General features: G+C 38.8%; 1 protein-coding gene across 1 annotated transcript; it reads right to left on the bottom strand.

Annotated features, from left to right (window-relative positions):
- Positions 1 to 765: 765 nt before the first annotated feature.
- On the bottom strand, positions 766 to 25,575 carry LOC126762478 (ankyrin repeat and SAM domain-containing protein 1A). The gene is made up of 14 exons (XM_050479255.1): positions 24,908 to 25,575; positions 13,077 to 13,486; positions 12,378 to 13,008; positions 11,685 to 12,090; positions 8,623 to 8,702; positions 8,183 to 8,545; positions 7,931 to 8,123; positions 6,710 to 7,859; positions 6,382 to 6,626; positions 6,031 to 6,309; positions 5,808 to 5,967; positions 5,467 to 5,652; positions 4,001 to 4,132; positions 766 to 1,787 (listed from the first exon to the last, which is right to left on the bottom strand). The coding sequence occupies exons 2-14, from the start codon at positions 13,416 to 13,418 to the stop codon at positions 1,629 to 1,631; spliced, it is 4,326 nt and encodes a 1,441-aa protein (XP_050335212.1). The 5' UTR covers positions 13,419 to 13,486; positions 24,908 to 25,575; the 3' UTR covers positions 766 to 1,628.
- Between the last annotated feature and the right edge of the window lie 729 nt (positions 25,576 to 26,304).

Raw genomic sequence — 26,304 nt, 5'->3', positions numbered from 1 at the left:
GGTAGTCGAATAAGTCTTTTCGCATTTCTAATCAAACTTCAACTTATTTTTTTTATGTTTATATTAATAAATAAATAAACAAATATGTATTATTTTGGTCGACCACTTTTTGCAATTTTACCGCTAGAGACATTACTCCATCACTGTAAAACTCTCATCAGTGTAAATCGAAGTTTCGAAATTTTCAGAACGGAAGCAAGCGAAGCATTGTTGTGCTACCCGAACTGATACAGCATCGTCTCCGTAAACTTCACAAATTTCATTGGTGGTTTGCGTGGCATTCTTTCCATTTTTTTATTCAAAAACTTTAAAATATAGCGAATCTCTTCATTATTTTCAGTCATTTTTGAACATATGTAACTTTTTTTTTTCAATTTTCCCAAATTTAATTTTTTTTGGTTAAATGCAGCTTAAAATCTCACCTTTGGTATGACACAATGTGTTTGGTAGCACTGTAGATATACGACTGCAACGACATCTATTGACAAAATACGAAAAGACTTTTTCGACTACCCAATATATACTTGCCTAGACTTATATATGTATGTGTATATTATTTATTTAATAAATATCTATTTGGTTACATTGCAAACTTTGAAAGCGTGACCTTGTTGCACGGCAAAAATCGCGCAAAACTGAAACCTTTTAATAACCTAAACAAAATTCTTTCAAAAAGTGAATTTCCAAATACTGAAAATATTATTCATAATGCAGACCTTATACATACATAAATATGGAGCTTACATAATTAATTATATGATTAAATTACTTGTATATTTTACTTTAATTGGGGAACAATAACTAGTGACTGTCTTTATATGATACCCGTAATCTTATAAACTGTCAGTCTTGTAGAAGTGACGAGGTTTAATTTAATTATTATTTACTTTTTAATATTTTGATTATGAGTTTTTGATGAGGATTTGAGAAACGAAGCAAATGCGAGTGAAATAATTTGATATTTTAGTTTATAAAATGTAATAAACATTAAATTTTTTAAGATTTTGTAAATATTTGTAAGCAACGCTTGTGTTAATAAATTGTTAATTATTATAAATATCCCTTCAGCTGTAAAAAATGAAGTCTTAAGAACTTTAAACATGCTTTGGTGTTGGTATAAAATATTGTTACCGTTAAAATTGTGTACAAAAAACCATTAAAATTGTTTTTAAAATTTAAGCTTTATATTAGCAGCGCTAAAAATATTGAAAAATTCGCTAAAATCCTTAATAAATAAAAACTAAATTTGATTAAAATGCATTTTGTTTACTTTAAGTTTTGTCCTATGCACTTAACTTAAGTTAGATTGTTATCTTACATTCTCTTTTTCTCATTTAAGCAACAATTTTTTATAATGGAATCTGTATTTTTTTTAACATAAATATGTATCTTGCCATAACGATTTTCACTTAACAGTATTTTGCAGAATTCAGCTAACAGCGCATTATACATACATCTAAACCTCTTGTTTTAATTTTTTTAATTTTTGTTTTTAATTTAAACTTTTTTAGATTCAATTTATATATGCTTATTTCGTACTTGTATAACATTCCTTTGAGCTAATTAGTAATTTAACAGTAATATTTCTTTGTTTCCACTTCTCTGCGTTGCTCTCGGCTTATGTGTGTTCACTCAACTGCACCGGTTTCGGCAGTTTTGGCGCCACTGAGTAATGAATTGCCGCTGAACACGGTCGTTGCTGTCGTTGTAATACCGTCTCGCAAAGCCAACTGATAGGCCACCTCGAAGGCTTGTCCCAGCGTGAGTATGATATCGGTGGCCAAGTCCTGTGGGGTGAAAATGTAATATTGCTTAAGTGGAGACTACTTCAGAAAATTGCATGAATTATCAAATATATGTCATATTGTTATGGCAAAAAATAGTAAGACTTTGTTTATAATTTTAAAGTTTTTTTAATAACGGGTTTTCGATAGGGACCTTACAAAGTAGACCAATAAGGACAGCAGCCATATTTTTTCGCTTTCGGACATTTCTCTTCAGTAAGGTTTGCATTTCATTATGGAAAGATATACGATCCGACAACGAGTCGAAATTATTAAAATTTACTACCGAAATTCCGAGTCAGTGGCCTCATTTTTAAGAGCGCTAGGTCCAATTTATGTTCGTTATAATCATCCTGTCAAATTGAGCGTCTAGTGGAAAAATTTGAATCCCCTGCCAGTGAGACAGAGAAGTACCCCTAGTGTCGAGAATATTGCTGCCGCTACCGCATCAATTAAGGAAGACCCAAATCAGTCTCTCACACGTCGTTCTCAAGCGTTGGGCATCTCTGTGACGTCGTTGTGGCGAATTTTGCGAAAATATCTTGGCCTACATCTTTACAAGATCAAATTGATGCAAGAACTGAAGCCGCTTGACCACCAGAATCATAGATTGTTCGTGAATTGGGCTGAGCAACAACTTGAAAATGATCCGGATTTTCATCGAAAAATCATCTTCAGCGATTAGCCGTCATTGGGCCGTACTTCTTCCGTGATGATCAAGACTGGCACGTTATATAACCGATATGATAACCGAATATTTTTGGCTCGAATTAGATGATACGGACTTGGTCAACCTGTGATTCCAACAGGACGGCGCCACAAGCCACACACCGAATGTCACAATCGATTTATTGAAAATCAAGTTTGGTGAACGTGATATCTCACAAAATGGCCCGGTCAATTGGCCACCTCGGTCGTGCGATTTGGCGCCGTTAAGACTATTGCCTGTGGGGCTACGTCAAGTCTATGCCAACAAGCCAGCGACGATTGCAGTAGTATCGGCCGATTTATGCTCGAAAACCGTCGAAAATTGGGTTCATCGTCTGGACTTCTGCAAGCGTGGTGGCCATGCAAAAGAAACACTCAAATAGTCTCCCTTATTGACAGCTTGGCCGGTCGGAAGGAATTCGGAGTGCATCACATCTTGATAACCGAAGAAAACTGTCAATATAACCTTGATTTTTGACTTTCGTGGACGTGGTTTTTCGGCTACGGCTCACCTTTGCCACGATATTCGGCCGATTGATCGTCTGTTTCCGGGTCGTAAGCATAGATCCAAGACTCGTCGCCAGTAATAATACGTTTCATGGTATCCTTGTAGTCGGAAAGCATTGTTTCACAGATGTTAATGCGACGCGACGTTCAAATCTTTCAAAATAGCTTTCACTGATCTTTCCGATATTCCAACGATTTCAGTAAGATCTCTGACTGTTGATTGTCGATTCTCAAGCACAAATTCGTTTATTTTATTGACGTGTTGATCGTCAGTCGATGTTGATTTGTACCAATCAAAACCACTTGCTGGCTACAAACAATTACTACCGAGGGATGTGACATTTGGTACAGATGTCACTGACAGTCATACCAATCAAGAAACCGAATGGACGGATTTTCGCGCGAAGTTTAAATTAACAAGTCTTACTATTTTTTGCCCACAGTATATTAATTAGGTTGGCCCTTATTTCTCACTTTGTAATCCAGTCATTTAAGCTTAAATTAGGTAAGAATCTCGGAATTCGATATACCCATTTATATGTCTGTAAATACTTGTATATTGACACCCTAAAGTTGTCTCAAAACCTACATATGGTAGGTATACCCTTGGGAATCGCTATCGCTAGGTATACCCTACCATATATAGGTTTTGAGACAACTTTAGGGTGTCAATATACAAGTATTTACAGACATATAAATGGGTATATCGAATTCCGAGGTGAACTTACTATAATGACTGGAATATTGATTCCTTTTTGTAAAAGGCCGCTGAATTTTAAGTTTTAGCACTAAAAGACGATCTAACGTAAACAATCTTTTTATTTTCTATTTGTGCCGTGTCTAAATCACGTTTTTTTAACCAATTTTTTAGAGCGAAAACTCAAACTTCAGGGGCTGTTTGAAAAAAAAAACACTACTTGGGAGATATCGGACACTATAAGTAGTATGCACATATAGAAAACTACATAAATTAGCAAAAAAATCGAGCGTTTTTTACTTACCGCACCCTCGACATAGAAAACATGGCAGTAGTGTACGTCCAACTCTTTGGTGATGTAAGCGAAATGCCTCAAATCGTCCGAGTCTTGGCAAGCGCAGTTAATATTTTGGATTTCATGTTCACAAATCGTTTGCTGAAAGTGTTAAAAATGTGTTTTATAAAAGCAGAATATTTACAAAAAAACACTAGATATATCTGAGATCTCAATTGTATCAGTAGGTTGAAATGCTGACACAAAATTCTGGTAAATAAAATATTTCCAGAGCAGTGATGCTTTCTGCACAGATGTAGGTGCAAATGGGGTAGCAGACACGTTCTATGTATTATGAGTTAGGTTCAGTGAGGCTATTTGTATTTTGAGCAACTGGAAATGGGGATTAAAGAATTTGTTCTGAAATAACTCCGCCCTGAGATTACTGAAGGAAGCCCGTGTCAGATGAAAGGATCCTCTCCTACTTGTAGTAGCAGAGAAAGTGCGGGTAACCATTCAATGGAATTATAAAATTGAGAAGGGCTCGTCCACGCTGGGATTGTGCATAAAAGAGAATATCGATTGTTGAAAAAATATTGCTTTTTGAAGGAAAAAAATGCAGTTGAAGCAGGAGCTTGGCTTGATGACGAGCTCTGAGACACTGGCGACAGTTGTTGCCAACGAAAACATCAAAAAAGTCCACAAAATAATTTTGGATAAGCGCAAAGTGAAGTTGTTTGAGATATAGTATAAGGATCTCGATACTATGTGAAAGCTTCGTGCAGATGGGTGCCACGCGATCTCAATTTTGACCAAAAACAACGACGAGTTGATGATTCGGAGTAGTGTTTGAAGAAGTTCAAGCGTAATAAACCCAAGTTTTTGTATCGATATGTAACAATAGATGAAATATGGCGCCATCATTTCACTGCGATGTCTAATCCGATAGTCACCAGAGTGGACTGCACAGGATGAACCTGCTCCAAAGCGTGGAAAAACGGCTGACAGGGTTATGTCGTCTGTATTGCGGACGCGCATGGAATAATTTTTATTGACTACCTTGAAAAATGATGGGCCTTCCATCAACACTATTACATACATTGTACCGTTTGAAGGACGAAATCACTGAAAAACAGGCGCATTTGAAGAAAAAGAAAGTGTTTCACGAAGGTAATTCACCGTGTCATAAGTTAGTGAAAACGATGACAAAAATCTATGATTTGGGTTTCGCATCCACCGTATTCTCTAGATATAGCCCCCAGCGACTATTTCCTGTTCTCAAAACACAAAAGAATGCTCGCTGGGAAGAAATTTTCGTCGAATGAAGAGGTGATCGCCGAAACTGAGGCCTATATCGCAAAAGCAAAGGACAAATTGTACTACAAAAATGGTATCGAAAAGATGGAGGGTCGCTATAATCGGTGTATCACCCTCGAAGGGAACTATGTTGAATATGAAAAAACGAATTTGCCAAAAACTGTGTTTTTTTAACTAACCTTGCTGTTCACATCGATAAATTCCACGCCTAAATGCGATATAGCCAAACAGACTAGCGCCGGTTTCTTTCGGTTCACTTTGCCAGAACGCTGTTGTTCGGCGGCTTCATCACGTTTCAGTTTTTGTATGGATTTACGCGTTGATTCGGTGCCACGTAACTCCTTCACAACCGTCGAGCCCAGATACTGTGGAACAATAAAATAATTAGAGAATAAATAGCTATTACTTAATTTATTCTGTAAGAAAAATATTCTCAATTTATTCTATATTTTTATTCCAACAAAAAAGGAGGTAAGCCAAAAAAAAAAGATAATCAAGATATTTATGAATCTGTACTCACATAAACTTCATATTTGATTTGTTCGTTAAGCAAAACATTCGCCGAATGTCGCCATTTTGTGCGTAAATTTGCTGGTAGCCCGAGTAGTAGTTCCGATGGCGCGCGTATTTGCAATTGCGGCTGTTGTTGTGGCTTTTCACAAGGCGGCTGGGGTGCAGGTCTGCAGACAGGGTTACGACAGTGTCAACAAATTTTCATAATACATTAGTCTGAAAAGGCTTACCGATTTTTTCTGTAACCCGTAATTGAGGTGCGCTGCTGAGGCTGCGCCTGTTGTGGTTGCCGTTGTGTTTCACCATTCACGGTTGTAGCCATTTTTGGTATTTCGTTGTTTTCGTTCTGGCCACTCTTTTCTGTTTTATTTGGCTCTCGTATTTGCCTTATATAAGCAACCGATTGGAGTATACGTCTTCGATGTCCAAGCTTGTTGATTTCTAGCACCGTCTGCAGTTCGACATCCCATACTCCGCAGACGCTATCGATGGTATTGTACAGGTGCTTGCTGCGAGGGATACAGATTACCGTTATTTAGTTTTGTGATATTTTTTTTTTTGTGAAATGCAATTCACACTACCTGAAAGATTCAATGTACTCGGGTAGACAGATACTCTGCAGCCATTCGCTGAGCGTCGTCACACCTTTCTTCTCTGTGTTGGCTTCACCGTTGTTATCGGTTTTTCGTTGCCTTTCTTTATTTACACCCACAATTTGTGGTTGAAATTCTGCCTTCGGTAATGTGCTTACAAATGCGATCAATTTATTTGCATCTGGCTTCGGTATATCCATCAGTTGTGTGTCGGTTGTTTCAAAGACACCATTCTGAAAAATTGTTTTAAGATATTAGCGATACGTTTAAACCTCATTTGCTTTCGTAAAAATATAGAAGACGTCTATTTACTAACCATAAATTTAAAATTGTCGTAGCCATTCTCGAAGAGCATGCGTTCCAAGTGCAGCAATCCCGCATTTCGTAAACGCACAGCCAACTCTCGCCGTTCCGTTGGTTCGATACTCTCATCAAACTCCAAATCGATATCGTTTGTCGGTGTTAAAGTCGTATTCAGTATACCGCTGCCGAAAGACTCGATAATTTCTGAAATCTTCTTACGCGCCTCTTCGGCGTTGAAGGGACTGAGTATGCCACTGCTTTGTGTTGTGGCTGTTGTGATTGCCGACAGCGCCGCCTCGATATCCTCATTTCCATTACCATTATTTGCATCATTCGCATTTTCATTTCCATTCGCATTTTCACCCTCCAAGCAGATACTTACATTTTGACTCAACCGACTAGTATTATCACTACGGGTTTCGGTTTCATCACAACCTTCCTGATTGCCTGTTGTCTTTAAGTCTTTAGCGCTTACGGTTATAGATTTGAGCATTTTGTTGAATTCGGGCAAAACCGGTTTGGTTGGTATAGGTGGCCGTGTTCGTTGTGGTTGTTGACCCTCGGCTGCAGATGCGGAAGCGCTTCGTGTTGTCGTGGGTATGACGAGTTTACGATTACCCATTGTACGCTTCTCATGTCGCAAATTCACACTCGAACCCTTGAAGAGTCCCGCAAACGGCGCATCGCCTACGAATTCTTCTACACAATCGGTGGAGATGCTGTGATCCGAAAGTGAGACGCTTGAACTAAGCGAACCGGAGGAGCCTTGTATGCCGCCGCCGCCGCCACCACTACGTCGCGCATTAGACAGTGTCGTTGTGGGTGAAGCATTGGCACTTTGCTTCGGTGACAGATTGCCGACGGGGTAATCAAAGGTCGGCGTTGGTATGAGCGCAGACTGCCAGTGCTTGGCCGGTGATGTACTCGAATCGATCATACTTTTGCTGTGCTGTTTCTGCTGTTGTTGTAGCTGTATGAGTGCTGACCGCCGCTTGTACTCCATGCTGAGCGGTCGTATGCGCTCGTGTATGGTGCGTTCGGCTTGACTTGAAGAGGGTGGCGGGTGATCGGGTGTCGGCGGTTGCTGATAGTTTGTCGGACTGAGCGGTATTTGCGGCTTTTCGACATTCTTATTCTCTTTGGTGTCGCTGATGTTTAATGAGCTGAAATACAGTTTTATAAATAATACATTCCTGGTGATAGTAGTTCTTTTCAACTTCTAATAGATACGTACTAGCTGTTGCGATTTCTTTTGAGCTTCCTATTTGGATTGTAAGACTTCAGTGTTGGATTCTCGCAATTAATAATTTCGGTGCTCACGTCACGTGACTTGTTCAGTGGTCTTTTCATTGAGTTCGAGGTAGCCAGCCCTTCTACAGACTCGGCGCGTTCTTCGCTGCTATAGTTCATACGCTCCAACATATCATCTAAAGAAAGAAAATTGTAGTTAAATTGTGGACCTCAGCTTAAATTAAAAAATATGTACTAGAGCTCGACGCCAACAATGCGCCTGTTGTAGAACGTGTACTCTCCCGAGCGCTCGCGTATAGACGTTCGCCTCTCTGTCGATCGCGCAACTGTGCGGTCTCATCGAAGCTCATGCCGCCCACACTACCGTGACTTTGATGTCCACCATGAGGACTCTCTGCTGAGGGGCTGTGGTGTGGTTGTCGTGTACGTTGTTGTGATTGTTGTTGTTGTTGATGATTTGGCGATGTGTAGCTAAATTGTTGTCCTGAGTGGGTAGGCGAAACCGATAAGTTTCGTCTCGGCGGTTTTTTGGGTGGCGCGCCAGGCGCAAAAGTGCTCATATGCATAGGATTGTTAACTGTCATGCCGATAATGCCGCCTATCAAGTGTGTAAAACAGGCGTTAAGATTTTTTAGTTAAATATAATACATTTATATAAATATAATGGCAACTTACCCGTTGAAGAGCGCGAACGTGGTGACACCGAGACTGGCTCAAAACTACTCATCGACGATGATGGACTCACGCCCATTTCACTACACAAGATAATTAAGAATGCCAAGTACATTGTAGTAAGGTCGTGAGCGTAAGGTGGCATAGAATGTGTGATGAAACCAAATTTCATTAAGATTTTCAATGAGATCACTGAATTTTTTTAATGCGAATCAACAGATTTTGAATTATTCAGAAATTGTGTCCATGCAAAAATTGAATTATCGTGTTCAGTGTAGGTATGTTGCAAAAAAGTGCTTAACTACAACTCTGTTGGGATCTTAGTCTTACTTAAATATGATCATTCAAACAGGTGACGTTTCATAATATCATGCCATTTAGATAATTTATAGAGACCATGTGTCTGGATCTCAATAACAAATTAAAATTACTTAAATATATAGTATTCTTTTAATTTTTGAAATTAAAAAGCTTTTACCACATTTTCAGTTCGTTGCATACTTCTTTCAGAACCCTCTAACTTTTCCTTAGCATCAAAATGAATATATACATACGTAACATAAGAGAAGAGTACCTAACAAAATTCGATTTCAAAAGGTCCTATGATCCAGTATATAAGAGTCTTTTAGGTCCAACTACGTACCAGTTTTCTAAGCTGTTTAAGTGAGATCCATTTTAGGAGCGACCTCATACCCTTACCTAACCCAACAAAATCCTTAGCAGAATAGATTTTTATTTTCATAGAAAATCCAATTTTTCTTCATGGAATCTTGTCTATTAAGTTGTAGCATCAAATAGCCGGCACACTCAAGAATAAGAGAACTTTTAAGGTTATCTTAGGTGCATCTATAGATTTATTGATGAGGAATGCATCTATATGTAATCACATTTGCATGCGTCTATTAATATATTTTCATCAAATATATCAGGTGCGGAGTGTCTTTCAGGACGAGGTTGCAGCCATTAAAGTAGTAGTAGATCTGCTGCTCCAGAGTGCAACCTCCTTCAGAGAAAAGTTTATTCTTTCACCTCGATACTAGCCTTGAATTCATTAACAGTGCGTTCAGGGTTGGTCGAGGAGTGCCTAACCTCGCTATCAATAGCATCGAGTGGCTTTGTGATAAGTCTTGTATGAACGCCAAGCCATAGCGGAATCGCAGTAAACTGTGAAGCTAATGAGCTAACGAAGAAAGGCACCCTAGAACCGCTATCGGTAGAATGGGAGCGGGTCGGTGCTCCCGTATCCTCTTGTATTCTACTACTAGAAAGCTGGGTTTCGCGGAAGCTTGGCCAGCCCTGGGCCACCATCGGTACATGCGCTGTCGCAAAGGCCTTTTGGCCCAAGATTGATCTCAGGAGATCTAATGATCTCTTTGCCTTCAGTACGGCTAGCCTTTCTCTAGTTCTGGGGCTTTTATCAGATCATTGGCCTATCGGTGCTCATGCTGTAAGGTTGGGAATCTTACCAGACGCCATTTGCAGAAGCTGTATGGAAGAAGATGAGGTGGAAACAACTCTTCCTTCTTGACTGTCGTCTGTGCTCGCTATTCGTCGAATTGTTGAAAATTTCGAGCGTAAATTTTCTTTACAAAATGTCTATATGCCAATAAGACAAAGAGCCGCTCGAAGTAATGAAAATATTCCTGCCGTTCAGGCCAGAGTTGCGGAAAGACGCAATTTGTTGATTCCAAAATGTTCTCAAGAATTATGACTGTCTCAAAACACAAACTGGCGGATCTTACGAAAGGAGTTGGGCTTACACACATAAACAATTTTTTTCACTCAAGAAAAGAAGCCATTGGACCGTCAATGGCGTGAATTTGCTGATTTTGCTTTGGAAGAACTTTAAAATGATAACGATTTCTATAAGAAAACAATCTTCTACGATGAGAGCGCCATCTTTCATCTGTGTGATGCGGTAAATAAACAAAATTGTCGATTTTGTTGCGAAGAAAAACCATTGCACTCACCTAAATTGACAGTTTGGTGTGGTTTTTGGTCTGGTGGAATCATCGATCCGTATTTCTTTTGAAATGAAGCTGGTGGTTAAATGAAGACGTTGCTGTCAATAGAGAGCGGTATAGATCGATGTTAACCAACTTTTTATGGCCGCAATTAGAAGAAGTTGATTTCGACAATATCTGGTTCCAACAAAACGGGGCTACGTGCCACACAGCACGTGCAACAAGCGAATTATTGCGTGGAAAGTTTGGAGATTTGATTATTTCAAGAAATTGTGATATTGAATGGCCTCTAAGAAGTTGTGTGAAGCATCTGGTGCGGTTCTTTGAAGTCATTGGTCTTTAGCAGTAAACCAGGCTCTTTTCAAGCCTTAGAACTCAATACTGAATGTGCTATTAATGGCATACTACTTGATTTAATGGAAAAGTAATAGAAAATTGGTTTCTTCGAATTCGTTTCTGTAAAAGGAGTCGTAAAGGTCGTTTGGTTGGTGTTATATTATTGTAATTCACGCTAAAAAAACTTTTTGGAAAACCCTGTATTAGCAAAATCCACACAAATAAGCACAAATAAACACATATAGGTACTTTCTCACTATTACAGTTGCTCTCATGCATATAAGAGATACTCTAATGCATATGAGAGATACTGCGATGACGCTTAACAGTTGTATTGTTGACATCATATTAGCGAGTAGGCTTAAATTATATGGATTACTTTAAGATCAACAGAGTTTAGTTTTAAAATTCATAACTTATAATTTTATTTACAAAATAATTAATAAGAATGATTGAAAACATTTAAAAAATAATTAGTTAAAGTTAAAAACATACTTTTAATTAAGAGTAAGTACAAATGTCATGTGAAGTACGTAAATAATAATGATTTAATAATTTTAACATATGAACATAATATGAAAAACATGCGAATACATATAAAATAGTTAGTAAAATTAATTGCATAATAAATTATAATTATTGCAACACAGTAAAATAATATTACACTGAAAAAAAAAAGTATTCTGAGCATGCGGTATCAATGAAACCAAGTGCTTGATGACAACAAATAGAAAAGAAAGCGCTTTCATGCCGCTGTTAACATACTTCTGAGAGTTATTGGAGGTGCTGTGCACAGGAGAATTCACTTCGTGATAGCCACCACGTCCCACGACGGCATAGTGATCCGGCTGAAGACCGCTATCCAGCGATTTGCCGCCATTAAGATTTGTGCCATAACGTTGTTTACTGTTATTACCAACACTGCCAAGGGTGTTGCCACCACCACTACCGCCTGCGCTGCTGCTACTGTTGAATGTGGAAGACTGTTGTAGCGAGTGTGCGTGATTGAGTAAATGATTGTTCGAATTGAAGTGGTAGTGATTGTTATGTTGTTGTTTTTGATAGTGACTTAGACTGCTGCTTTGGCGCTGTGGTGGCGGCGGCGGTTGTTGATGACGAAAGACGACCACCTCGTCGCTATCCACGTCCACATCCATTTGATTGCGAAAATCTGCAATACAAAGATGGAATAAACTAAGAAAGGACACTAGAAGTAGGTGAGAGTTAAAGAGCAGGAATGATTAGAAAATATGGGATTAAATATTCTAAAACACTTTTACAAAGTCGTTATAACAATCAGACTTTGGACAACTTCGGACCACTTTCAAAACGAGAAACCTTCTTATTTGACCGCTAGTGCCTTCGAATAGGTTTACTTTGCTTCATTATTTATTTTTAGTACTAATATTGCATATAATATAAAATTATAAACCAGTTTCCTCGTCTCTTGAGACTTACTATTTATGACAGCAATAATATGCTTAGTAACATGCGGTGGAAACTCCTTGAGTATATCCAATGCAGTGCGGCCTTCCGCGTCGGTCGCATTCAAATCAATACCCGCTCTAAGTAGCGTACGCACGACCGACTCCTTGCCACATAAGGCGGCCTCATGCAGCGCCGTACCCGATGGCGTGAGCAAGTTAACACTTACACCAGCAGCGAGCAACACATCAACCACATTCTTGTGACCATTTCGGCTAGCCACATGCAGACAGGTGTGCGGGAAGATATTACGCGTTGGCGTCACGGGCGAAGAAGTAATCGATGGCGATGAGGGTGACGGTGTGGAAACCGAACCGGAGTGTGGTAGTGGCGACGATCGACGCGATTTTTGATATTGCTGTCCCACAATGCCGGTGTCGCCACCCTCAATCGCAGCCACACTGTAGTGTGCGATCAATTCCGGGTGAGCGCGTATCAACATCTGTACGGCCTGCAGACGGCCATACTGCGCCGCCAAGTCAAGTGGCGTTTCACCGCGTGAATTACGCATGTTCGGGTCGGCATTATGCGCTAACAGCACCGCTAAAGCGCCCGTATGGCCGTGCTGTGCGGCGCAGTGCAATGGTGTCTCGTTTTCGATGGTCTGCAAGTACAGAAAAATAAATTTTACTACTATAAGAAGTCACTTCTTGTTTTCAACTGGGCACTTACTTGTAAATTTGGCAGCGCCGGCTTGAAGGGATGTGTTAGCAGCATTTTTACTATGTCTTGATGGCCCGCCCAAGCGGCTAAATGTAGTGGCGACGAGCCACGTGAATCGGGCAGATTAGGTGAAGCTTCGTTGTTCAACAGCAGCCGCACTATGTCACTGTGTCCGTTGAGACAGGCATGGTGCAGTGCCGAATAACCGCCACTATCCTGTATATTGACACCGGGTCCACGTCGCAAACTGGCTAACGGACCGGCGCGTTTTGCTCGCTGATTGAGTACTTTTTCGATATAGGTGATGTTGCCATTGCGTGCTGCTTCCAAAAACTCCTGATCCTTACCCATAATGACTAGTCAGTGACTGAGGTGAATTCGTGAATTGTTAATGTTTGAGTTGGTAACTGTATAACAACCTGTAAATCAATAAGGAAGAAATGTAAAGTCGCAGTAAAGAATTAGAAATTCAAAGGAATAATAATAGTAGAGAAATTATGTTTTATATTCCAATATAAATGAGTATATAAAATGTATCAATCTAGTTTTTAAGGAAACCCAGTTATCCTCGAACCAAAACGGTACATTAACATCAATAACTTTTTACATCAATAACTTTTTTTCATATGAAAATTAAATATTTTATTCAAACTCTCTTTTTTATTCCAATGATACATATTTTTCAAAGATTTTATGTAATTTTCAAAGGAACATATTTAAAATCTGGTTATTAAGACGTCATTTCAAGCAGTCCCTCGGGAAAAAGAGCCTTCTTATTGATCATCCGAAGTAAAAAGAAAAAGCTGTGTTTTAATTAAGACCTAAATTTGAACCTCGTACTTTGTATCTCAAAGATAAAATTTCCTTACGATCGGTTGAGCAGTTCGCGAGAAATCTTTGAAAATACAGTTCAAGAAAAACTCGTTTAATTTGAGCTAACAACAGCGCGCCAGTCGTTTCTTCTTTTCGCAATATGGCGCCTATTGGAGATTCCGAGCGTAGCCAGGTCCTTCTCCACTGGGTGTTTCCAACAATATTCTTCTTCCTCTGCTTTCCCGGCGGCTCCTGCGTCGAATATTTTCAGAGGTGGAGTGTTTTCGTCTATTCGGCCGACATGATCTAGACATCGTAGTCTGTCGTCATACATTCATACAGCACATCGTTCATCGAATGCGATATATAGATATATATACGCCGTAGCTAATGCGCAAAGGAACTTAGATCTTCCTCAGAATCTTTCTCTCAAAAACTTGTAACGAAAACTCATCAGATGTTGTCATTGTCTATGCCTCTGCACCATATAGCAGGAAGGGAATAATGAGCGACTTAAAGAGTTCGGTTTTTGTTCGTCGAGAGAAGACTTTCCTTATAAATTGCCTACTTAGTCCGAAGTAGCACCTGTAGCCCTGGATTTCGAGGCTGACGTTGTTGTGTTAATGCTGGCTGAAAGAAAGACGAAATAATCTAGTAGCGAGAGTGTGACGACTGTTTGTTTGATGACAGGACATATTTCGTCTTGCCTTCGTTCACCACCAGACCCATTTGCTTCGCTTCTTTATCCATTCTGAAGAAAGCAGAAGTAACGGCGGCGGGTTAATGCCAATGATATCAATATCATTCTCAGCAGCTTATTTTTAGAAGATGGTCCTTCTTTATTTAGTTTTGAACTTGAATTATTTTCTCCAACAGTAGATTGAAGAAGTCGCACGAAAAAGAGGCGCATTGGCGGAAACCCAGTTGGATATCGAACGTCTCAGAGAGATCATAGCCGATCCTGACAAAGCTTTTGGTGTTGCAAAACGTCAGTTTACACTGCCGTATTAGTTTTGCGGGGATACCAAATTTAGACATCGCGGAATAAAGGCAGCTCCTTTTCGTGCTGTCAGCTCGAAATCGACGAAGATGTGGTGCGTGTCGATTCTCTTTTCACGAGTTTTTCCTAAAAGTTTGGCGCTTGGTGAATACCTGGTCAGTCATTGATTTTCCAGGCCTAAAGTCACACAGATAAGGTCCAATCCGTTTGTTAACGGTGGCCTAAATCTTGCAAACAATACGATCGTTAGAACCTTTTTTGCGATTTTGAGGAGGCTTATCCCACGATGGTTGGCGCAGATTGTTGGGTCTCTCTTTTGCGCATTGGACAGAGCATACTTAAATTTCAATCGTCCGACCATATTCTGCAAAGAAGCTGATGCATGCTCCTTATCAGTTTTTCATCGCCGTATTTAAATAGTTCGGCCAGCAATCCATCGGGCCCGGCGCTTTGTTGTTTTTCAGACTGGTAATTGGTATTCGAATTTCTTCATGGTCGGGCAATGGAACGTCCGCTTCATCGTCTTCGACTGGGGAATTGGGTTCACCATCTCCTGGTGTTATGCTTTCACTGCCGTTCAGCAGGCTGGAGAAGTGTTCTCTCCATAATATTAGTATGCTCTAGGCATCAGTCACTAGATCACCTCTGGGAGTTCTACAAGCGTATGATCCAGTTTCTGGATTGCGAGTTAGTAGCCGTGAGAAGTTGCGGTGAAGATGTATTAAATATTGATGGGTCTGTATTGATCTCTCCCAATTTGATACTGGGAAATCGGTGTTGTGCATAGAGCCCAGAACTTTCAAAAAGCTGTTCTCTGTTTCAAATCTATGGAAAACAGAAATGAGGTGCTTTGTACCATTTATGCAATCGCTTCAAATTCTATCAATTCATATTTAAGATATTCCAGTAAAATGCATGGAGAAGCACTGCGTTGCTTAAAAAACTTACTGACCTATGAAGCAATCTGCAGAAACTAAAGCCGCCACTAGCCAATTCGTTTCGGGCGCATTTGACAATGGATGAGGAGATTTGTCAGAGGTGGAAAAAAGTGTTTGCTTAAAAAACTCGCAAGATTTTTCTTATCTAACCTTCTTTTCCCTTCCTATATATCTAGATACTGTGCCCAAAAAATAAGGTGACATTTGAATTTAAACTGCGCGCGTCGAAGGATTTGGAGAATTATTATTTTTTAGGTTGGTAGTCCTGTCAGTCACATTTATGTCAAATTTCATCTCAAAATATTCATTAGTGTTTGAGATTCGTGTCGTTTTGTGAGCTGCTAAAAGTGAGTTTTACGTTGATGGATGGTGCAGAAATTTTCTGCCTTTGGTGATGAGGCTATGTCTAAAAAAAATGTTTACAACTGGTATAGTGAGCTCCAAGCCGGCCGTGAACGTGTCGAAGACGAAGAGCGTCCAGGGCGACCATCAACCTCAACCGACGAAGCTCGCGTTCAACAAATCAAAGATTTGGTGTTGAAAAACCGTCGATTAACAATTAGAGACCTTGCTGATGAAGTTGGCATATCGAAAGGCTCAGCCAATACCATTTTGAAGGATGTTTTGGGCCTCAAGCGCGTCAAATCTCGACTGGTACCGAAAACATTGAAGTTTTTGGAAAAAAGGCGTCGCGTTGAAGTGTGTGAAACGATGCTTTCCGACTACCAGGGTATCATGAAACGCATTATAACTGGCGATGAGACTTGGATCAATGCTTACGACCCCGAAACAACCGATCAATCGAGCGAATATCGTGCCAAAAGAGAGCCGAGACCAAAAAAATCGCGCCAAAGTCACTCAAAAATCAAGGTCATGTTGACTGTTTTCTTCGATTATGGTGGTGTTGTGCATTATGAATTCCTTCCAACCGGTCAAACAGTCAACAAGGAATATTATTTGAACGTTATGCGTCGTTTGCGTAACGCTATCCGCCTAAAAAGACCGGAATTGTGGAAAGACAATTCTTGGTTTTTACACCACGATAATGCACCATCCCATACTGCCCTCGTAATTCGTGATCATTTCGCCAAAAACTCAACCCATATCGTTCCGCAACCACCGTATTCACCTGATCTGGCGCCGTGCGACTTCTGGCTATTCACCAAGCTCAAAAGACCGCGCCGGGGACACCGTTTTTATACGATAGAGGAGATTCAAGCCGCAGCGAATACGGAACTGAAGGCCATCCCGGAAAGCGAAATGTGTAGCTAACATGGCAAGCGTAATGCCTGACGTAATATGACATTATTTCAAATAACAAATAACCATTTCAAAAAAGGATGATACAAATTAATTATATACCACAAGCATTCAAACACATGCATTCAAACATTCTTGTCTCCAATCAATTTATTCCAAGAACTCCTTAAAATTTGAGTCACGACACTATAATTCTAATAGCTTTAGGGTGTGTACGGCCTTCCCTTGAGATTAATGAAAATTGTCTGCTTTGAAGAAGCCCAAGAGAATAAAATCATTAGGTAAAAAAAAAAATGTATTTATAAATATAGTGTGTATGTGTGTGTGCTAGAAAATTTCGAAATATGTGTGGCATTCATGGAGTGTTAAATAAATGGTAGCGTGCCACAAAACAACAAACAATTTAAGACAAACATTAATAGCAAATGTTAATAGCATTCTATAGACTTCAAGAATAAACAAATACGCTCAGCCTACAAACATACAAACAAACAAATATACAAATGCATATAAAGTTGTGAAGGTGTAAAATCACACGCGACTTGATATACTATAAATATAAATGTGTGCATATTTCTAAACATAAGTCGAAACAACCCATTATACTAGGTGGGAGTGTGTGCACGCATTGTGTTGTAAATATTTGTATATATGTAGGTGTGGTACATACTTAACACCTCCAAATGATAATATTTACATGAAAAAAGTGTTGATAAGAAGTGTAAATAGAGTGAAGTACTTTAGCCTAAACGTAAACAAACATAAACGAATACATGTGAAGGGGTTATATGTAAGGCAAGCTAATTAGCCTCTAAGTATATAAAGAAAAATTCAAAAAATTTGTGGTAGTTTTGAAAATTCCTGCATAAAAACTAAATTTTGACACAATTCAGGTAAATTGGCTGGTCGAAAACGGAGGCGCACGCATGTCGGACTCATTTAAGTGGTCGTTAGGCCCATTTTGCTCCGTGTGTAAGCAATATAAGCCGTATCCGGAAACTCGGTGAATTTGGTAAAAAAAAAAAAACTGATTTTTTTCCACCCCAGCTCCGCATTGTCTCTTGCGATGGATTATTGGGAGCAGTGGAATAGTCCTCTTCTCATCCAGCTAAGGGCTGGGTATGCGCATAGATAATATTCCAGCTTCATATCATCCTCCGCACAGGCTCTGCATTTCGCCGAATCCACTCCCATTTTCTAAAGGTGGGATCTTAAGGGTTGCCCTATAATGACACTTACAATGTTGCAAAGCTCGCTTTTGTGAAGAAGTAGGTAGGTTTGGTCTGTACACCATCAACACTACCCAAAGTAACTTTTTGGTAAGCCCTGTGTTGCTTGAGTACAAAACCTGAGGTGTTCCTCTAGGGTCCATTGCTTCCAAAAACCCTTGTAAGAGTTGAATAAGTGGGACAGCTTAGGGGAATTGTGTCTCCAGCTGCCCCCGAGCTGGCTAGCTCATCTATCATCTTCAGCTTCTTCTATTCCTATATGACCGGCTACTCAGATGAAATTAACTGAGCTACCTATTAAACGTCTAGTTATTGCCTGCTTGCATAATTTAACACCTCTTTATGTCCATTGCTTCCAACTATCTCTGAAGGAGTTGAATGAGTGGGACAGCTTAGAGGAATTGTGTCTCCAGCTGCCCCCTGGTTGCCAGCTCGTCTGCTATTTTAGTTCCTTCTATTCCTATGTGACTGGGTACCCACATGAAATTAACTCAGTTACCTTCTAAATGTACAGGTATTGCCTGCTTGCATAACTTAGTAACACAGTGAGACTTAGTGTAGGTAAATATTACGTATAGTCTTAATCAGCTATCCAATATCTACAAGAATATTTATTGATTTGCTGGTGAGAGCAGAAGCCCACTTGGTACCTTCTGCTATGCTCACAATTTCGGCCTTCTGCATATGGATTCCTGTAGAACAAGCACGTTCCTGTTTTAGCTTCAACCTTTGATCCGTCAGTGAATATGTTGATTTTGCTGTTGGAACCATCGATCACATAATTATTGGCCCAATATTTTCTGCTTGGGAAAAAAATTAAATTTTTCATATCGCATTTTCTCGGTCGCATTGGCAGCTTAACCCGTGTTCATTAACAGGGTCGAGTATGACACCATGCCCGTAGTGACGCCTAGCTTGTCTTTTATGGTCTAAAATAGTAAGCTAGCTGGGCGTAAACATCACACCTCCTCACTTTTATGTGTATTGGCCGGATGTCGACGATAACCTCCAGAGCCTTTGTTGAGGTAGTTTCTGTTGCATCCCTAATTCACAGCAAGCAGGCCCATTGTACCTGTTCCAGGGGTTTAATTCAACACCTTTTCGATAATGACATTCACCACACCACAGTACTTTGTTAATTACAACAAAACAAAAGTTTACGTTGAAGATATATTTTCAAATAAAAAAGATTTCCATACAATGACTTGATTTATATCGTCTCGCTATTTCATTGGGAGATTGTGGGATTGTCGTGAAATGCAGTCTGTATCGAATTTCCTGAAGACATTTTGTCGAATACAAGGACTTAAATTGAATTCCTCAGTTTGTATGAGCGCTAAATATTATAGAAGTCCGATATTGCCTGTCATGGGCGATAAAAAGGCGTTTACGAAATTTCAGATCGATATTTCGAAAGCTGAGGGACTATCTTGCGTTTATATATATAATTCTCAATATTAATATATCACTTCTTCATCTCAGGATATCAGCAATAAAAAAGTTATTACGACGGTTTTGTCAACACAAGGAAAAGGTATAATATCTATGTTAGAAATTTCAGTATATCTTTCAGTAAGATCGAAATAATCTTTGTTTCCTCCTTCAAAAATCACCACTATATAATTTATTTATGTGAATATTGTACAGATGTAAGTCCTTTATCCCCAATTTTTGTATGTTAATAAATGTAAATAATAGTTGTTTGGCAGGTAGCCACCAGTAATTCCAAGATTAAAAAGGGACACAAAACTATGAACTGAATTTAACATTTTTAAATGCTGCATACGCCAAGGCGCTTAAACTGTATGCAATATATCGTCACCTAAAATGCAAAACAGCGTATCATCAAAAAAAAAAAAAAAAAAAAAAAACGAAAATCGCTGTCAGGTATAATAACCAATATATAATCATTTTATAGTCAAAACATAATTTTTTTTTCAATATGAGTGCATGATAACCAATATATAACCATTTTCTAACCAAATATATAACCAAAACACAAATTAAAAAAAAAAAAATCAAAATGAGTGTGTGATAACCAATATGTAACCATTTTATACCTAAATCTATAACTAAAACTCAAAATTTCTTTCAAAATGTGTGTGTGATAACCAATATATAACCATTTTATAACTAAAACTCAAATTTTGTTTCAAAATGAGTGTATGATAACCAATATATAACCATTTGGTAACCAGATATATAACCAAAACTCAAAATTTCTTTCAAAATGGGTGTGTGATAACCAATATATAACCATTTTATAACTAAAACTCAAACTGTTTGAATATGAGTGTATGATAGCCAATATATAACCATTTGGTAACCAGATATACAACCAAAACTCAAATTATGTTTCAAAATGAGTGTGTGATAACCAATATATAACCATTTTATACCTAAATATATAACCAAAACTAAAATTTTTCTTTCAAAATGAGTGTGTGATAACCAATATATAACCAAAACTCAAACTGTTTGAATATGAGTATGTGATAACCATATATAATCATTTTATAACCAAAACTCAAATTATGTTTCAAAATGAGTGTGTGATAACCAATATATAACCAAAACTCAACATTTTTTTTCAATCAGTGATTGTATGATAACCAATATATAACCAAAACTCAAACTGTTTGAATATGAGTATGTGATAACCAATTTATTAAAATTTTATAACCAAAACTCAAATTATGTTTCAAAATGAGTGTGTGATAACCAATATATAACCAAAACTCAAACTGCTTGAATATGAGGGGTTTCTATTATATCGTTTTTCCTTCACCTGTAAACCTTATGAAAAGTGATGTTACGTTATTTTGCGTTTTAGGTGACGATATGTAGTAGATGTATGTATGTATATAAAATACTAATTTGTATGTGGTTGCGTTTTCGTGCGTACAAGCAAAGCACACACACTCAAATCAAACCGAAGGTAGGTTAGGTGTTCCATGAATAAAAGGACACTCCAAAGAAAACAATAAAACAAGTAGACAACAAAAAGCGTTTAGGGTAGGCTAACAAATACGAGGCATCAATGGGACAACTCCCAATAACGTGTAACGACATTACACGACAGACAATGGAAACCGACGACGAAGTAATGGAAAAGTGGCAAAAAATTGCATGCAACACGATTTTCTACGCTACGCTAAAATGCGGTGGACGTTTACAAATACAATTTCAGGCACAAGGAGGGCGCGAGAGAGCGGCGACTATGCGAAGCGATGGCCGATAAGGAGTAAACACAAATGTGTGAGTATGAGCCGGAATGAGAGAAAGAGAGTTGGTCGGCTCAGGGTGCGGGCTGTGAAGGCTGCTGCGCGCATGTGGCTTGCTTTTGGAGTACACACGGCTGCGAGTAGTAGTGCAAACTGAAAACATGAGTATGTGTGCGCGCGCTTGATAAGGATAGTCAAGCAGACAGCCCGTCGGCTGGGCGAAATTCGACTACGCTTAACCGACAGGTCATCAGATTGTCACTTCGGTAAATATGTACATATACATACATATAAACGTGTAAATATTGGCATAAAAAATGGCGTGCACAAATAATTGTAGTATACTTTGCAGCGCCGTTCGGCCGAGCAGACGGGCAGGCAGCCAAATTGGACGGGCCAACGAAAGACAAGTCGCCGTCGAGCAGCTGCTTGTTCAAACACTACGCGCCCACGCGAACAATGCGCGCCGTGACGAGGGCAGCATGTAACGGTAATTTTGATTTATTCGACACGAACACAAATGAATATGTAATTTGAGCGCCAAGCAACTGGCAATCATAAAATTATTTGTGACATCAAATTACTCGAATATGACCAAAGAATAACCACAAAATTTGACATCGGTTTTCGAAATCTGTGTGCAATATATATGCATATGCATATGTATATAGCTGGTTAGTGGTGTGTGTGTGTAGTGTGTGTTGGAAGCGTGAACGACTCGGATGCGGAAAAGCATTGTTGAAACTGGGTCAAAGGATATTGACCTAGAGTAGGTACACAAACGTAAGCGCACAAACACACACGCGCAGAAACAGAGTTACTGAATTGCTTAAGCAATAACAAAGCTTTCGGTTTATTTGAGATGAAAATGATTCTGAAACGAATCGCATGCAAAAAAAGTGCAGGAAATGTTGAGTCAACAAATGTTTTTAGAAATTTACTCTTCTATATTGTGTATAAGCATATTTTTGGTGTCAATTATGGCTACATTAGTAAACCTAACAAGCAGTTTAATAACTGAAATACATCATGTACCCTTTTTTTGAATATCACAGCTTAGAAATCGACTGTAGCATCGGTCGATTTCACAACTGCATTCCTTAAGAAGTAAAAATAGTATTTTAAGTGTTTAATTTCTCATAGATAAAGGATGCATATATGATATTGATGCGTATAAAGGGCGTGGTTGATTTCAACACACTTCGGAGTTATATGGTAATTTTTTTATTTACTAATTTATGACGATTTTGCAAACATTTTCGGTAAGAATGTGCTTATTACTGATGCTTTTGACATTTATTTACTAAAAATTTCTGACGGTACTACAATTTACAGTTAGGACAAGTTACAGTGTCCACATCTATGTAGAAAAAATAATAAATATTAGAACCACGTACGTCAAATGACTGATTCACTCAGTAAAACTTCGCTGAGGCACTGCGCTAATATCATCAGGGTCTAGACCCGTTCAAGTAGTTATAAAAAGTAATAGTTTAACGAGTTGGCCGAATCAGCTCAGAAACTTTGCTGATGTGTTCACAAACTAACAAACTGTTAAGCCCTTCAGTGCCTTCAAAATCAATATGAAATAGTTAGATTGGGTAATCGAAAAAGTCTTTTCGTATTTTGTCATATATCTCTAGTGCTACCAATCACATTGTGTCATACCATCTAGTGCTGGAAAGGTAAGATTTTAAGCTTCATTCTAAAAAATTCCATTTCAAAAAAATTAAATTCGGGGATGTTGAAAAAAAGTTATAGCTGTTCAAAAATGAGAGAAAATAATGAAGATGCTTGCTATATTTTGAAATTTTTGTATACAAAACCGAAGAATGCCATGCAAGCCACCAATTAAATTTGTGAAGTTTAAGGAGACGATGCTGAATCAGTTCGTGTAGCACAACAATGGTTCGCACGCTGGAAATTTCGATGTGAAAGATACACCTCGCGTTGTTGAAAAAGTCAATGAAATTATAGAAAAGATTGATCAGAACCGTCACATAAGCAGGCATGGCATCGTTAAGGAACTTAACATTCATCATCAAACGGTTTTGAACCATTTACACAAGGCTGGCTACAAAAAGAAGCTCCGTGTTTGGGTACCACATGATTCGTCTGTGAAAAATTTAATGGACTGAATTAACCTTTGTTGAAACGAAATGAAATCGAGCCATTTCTGAAGCGAATGGTAACAAAAGACGAAAAGTGGATCAAATACGACAATAATGTGCGAAAAAGATCATGGTCCAAGCGTGGTGAAGCTCAACAAATGGTTGCAAAGCCAGGATTGACGTCTCGAAAGGTTATGCTGAGTGTTTGGTGAGATTGGAAAGGAATCATCCATTATGAGCTGCTCCAGCCTGGTTGAACGATTGATTCTACATTTTACTGTCAATAACTGATGAGATTGAAGCAATCAATGGAAAAAAAAACGGTCAGAACTGATAAACACAAAGGGCTTCGTCTTCCATCAGGACAACGCTAGATCATACAGATCTTTGATGACTCGGCAAAAACTGGGAGAGCTTGGTTGGGAAGTTTTGATGCATCCACTATATAGCCCTGACCTTGCACCATCGGACTACTATATGTTTCGGTCAATGCAGAACTCTCTAATGGAGTAAAGTTGGCTTCAAGAGAAGCATGTGAAAATTACTTTTCGCAGTTTTTCACCGAGAAACCAGAAAAGTTTTACACTGATGGAATAATGTGTTTAGTGGAAAAATGGCAAAAAGTGGTCGACCAAAATAGTACATATTTGATTCATAAAAGTTCATTATAAATAAAACAAATATATTGTAATTTAATTAGAAATACGAAAATACTTTTTCGACTACCGTATATAAGGGAATGGCAAAATCGACTCAGTTCATTATGATGATTTTTATATATGTACATATGTCCGACAACTCCTTTTAGGTGTTACAAATTTCGTGGCAAAATTAATATGTTCTGTTCAGGGTATAAAAAAAGAAAAACTATATACATATATATTTTTTTTTAATTATTAGTTAATTTTTGCATATACCTGTATATATGTATATGGGAAACCATTGCTCACTTTGTATTAAAACCTGTATGCAAATTTTTAGTTTTTACTTCTAGAGCTGTTTTCTAAGTTTTTGCAACAACACACATACATGCATACATACAAACAAGTATGTATATATGTATGTAAAATGACTCACATGAAGCGCAACAATAAAACTAATCAACTATTTGCATAACTAAAATGAATAAAGTACGTGCATACATATGTATGTATGTACATATACTTTCCCATAATATTGTATTTGTGCATATTATTAATTCTAATAGCGATTTGAATTTTGCATTTAAACGACTTTCGCAGTTAACTTTTTCTAGGCTAACCTACCATTTAAGGCTGCGCTTGAAATTCCTGCTCGCTTTGGTTGCAGCGCTGAGGGCAGCTAGCGTTTGGGCGCTGCTTGACTAGCACACTAGCGGATAGCAGCTAGTTGCTGGCTGATAGCTGGTGGTTGATGCCTATGCTGGCTTCAAAAGGCGTGTTCCCGTTTTCGTTTCACTTTCTGGCACATACACATTTTCCACTTAGTATACTACTCCACAAAAACAACAAACAGCGCGCTTCAATATCGTTGTTATTGTTTCACTTGTTGTTGTTGTGGTTGTTGTCGCTGTTGCTGTTGCTGTTTGCTTGCGCCGCCACCCAAAAGTGTATCCCAACAGCAGTCAGCGAGCAAAGATTTTCTTCGAGTACTTCAATTCCCAACGCACATACACGCACACACACTGTGCCACACATACGCCCAGGCACACACGAACTATTCACGCTTTTGTTTGCTCTATAAGGGATTCTATCTTCAATTAATTCAATTGAAATCATTCATTTAATGCACGTTTTTTCACATTCAACTCAATTATTGCATTTCTTATTAGCTTTTTTCCCATTTATCATTGCATTTATTCACATTCATTTAATGAGTAATTTCGGTGCCTGCACAACCGCTCCGCACTTCTTTCTTTTATGTTCTGTTATTACAACGCAACGCAACGCTTCTGAAAACTGACTGAATCTTGATTGCTCCAACAGAGTTTTCGGCTGCCCCAGCTTGGCGAGGCAGTGAGCGAGCGAGCGCAAGCAAATGAGTAAATATCTACACAGCGTATGCATGTGTGTGTGTGTGTGTGTGTTTGTATCGGCGTGCCAGCGCAAAACCGTTGTGTATATGCTGTCAGATACTGAATTAACATATGTACACTTGTTCACATGCGAGCACCGTCACTCGTGTGCTGTGAGAGCAACGGCTGCGCGGCGTTGTTAGTGACAGCGCCAGCGTCCGCGTTGTGTTCTGTCACTTATTGTTGGTAGGGCAAGTGCATTGTCGCATTGGGGCGCAGTCAAAACACATGCGCTTCTGGTTGGCGCTTCTGCCACCAACTGCTTCTACACTGTATGTGTGTGTGCTTGTGTGTTGCTACAGCGTGTGGCGCTACTTCAACACCCACACATACTGCGAGAGCACGCGCCACAAAAAATGAGTGTGATAGAACACCAGCATGCCGTAGAGCGCGAGAGTGCTTTGTTTACAATCGTATTCTTAACGGGGGATGTACAAGTGATGGCTGTGCAGAGTTGCCAAGTGATTGGAGTTGATGAGAATAGCACAGAAAAATAAATGCGCATGAAAATGAAGATAATTCTGGAGGTCATTAAATATTTATATATTTTGTGAAATTTACATTTGTTAGAATGAAGAAATCATTCTATAGTATTTGTTCCATTATTTT

The sequence above is a fragment of the Bactrocera neohumeralis genome, chromosome 2, assembly GCF_024586455.1.
Source record: "Bactrocera neohumeralis isolate Rockhampton chromosome 2, APGP_CSIRO_Bneo_wtdbg2-racon-allhic-juicebox.fasta_v2, whole genome shotgun sequence".
In the NCBI taxonomy this organism is placed as follows: domain Eukaryota; kingdom Metazoa; phylum Arthropoda; class Insecta; order Diptera; family Tephritidae; genus Bactrocera; species Bactrocera neohumeralis.
Note: the sequence above shows the minus strand (reverse complement) of the source record. Positions and strands in the feature narration are given on the sequence as shown.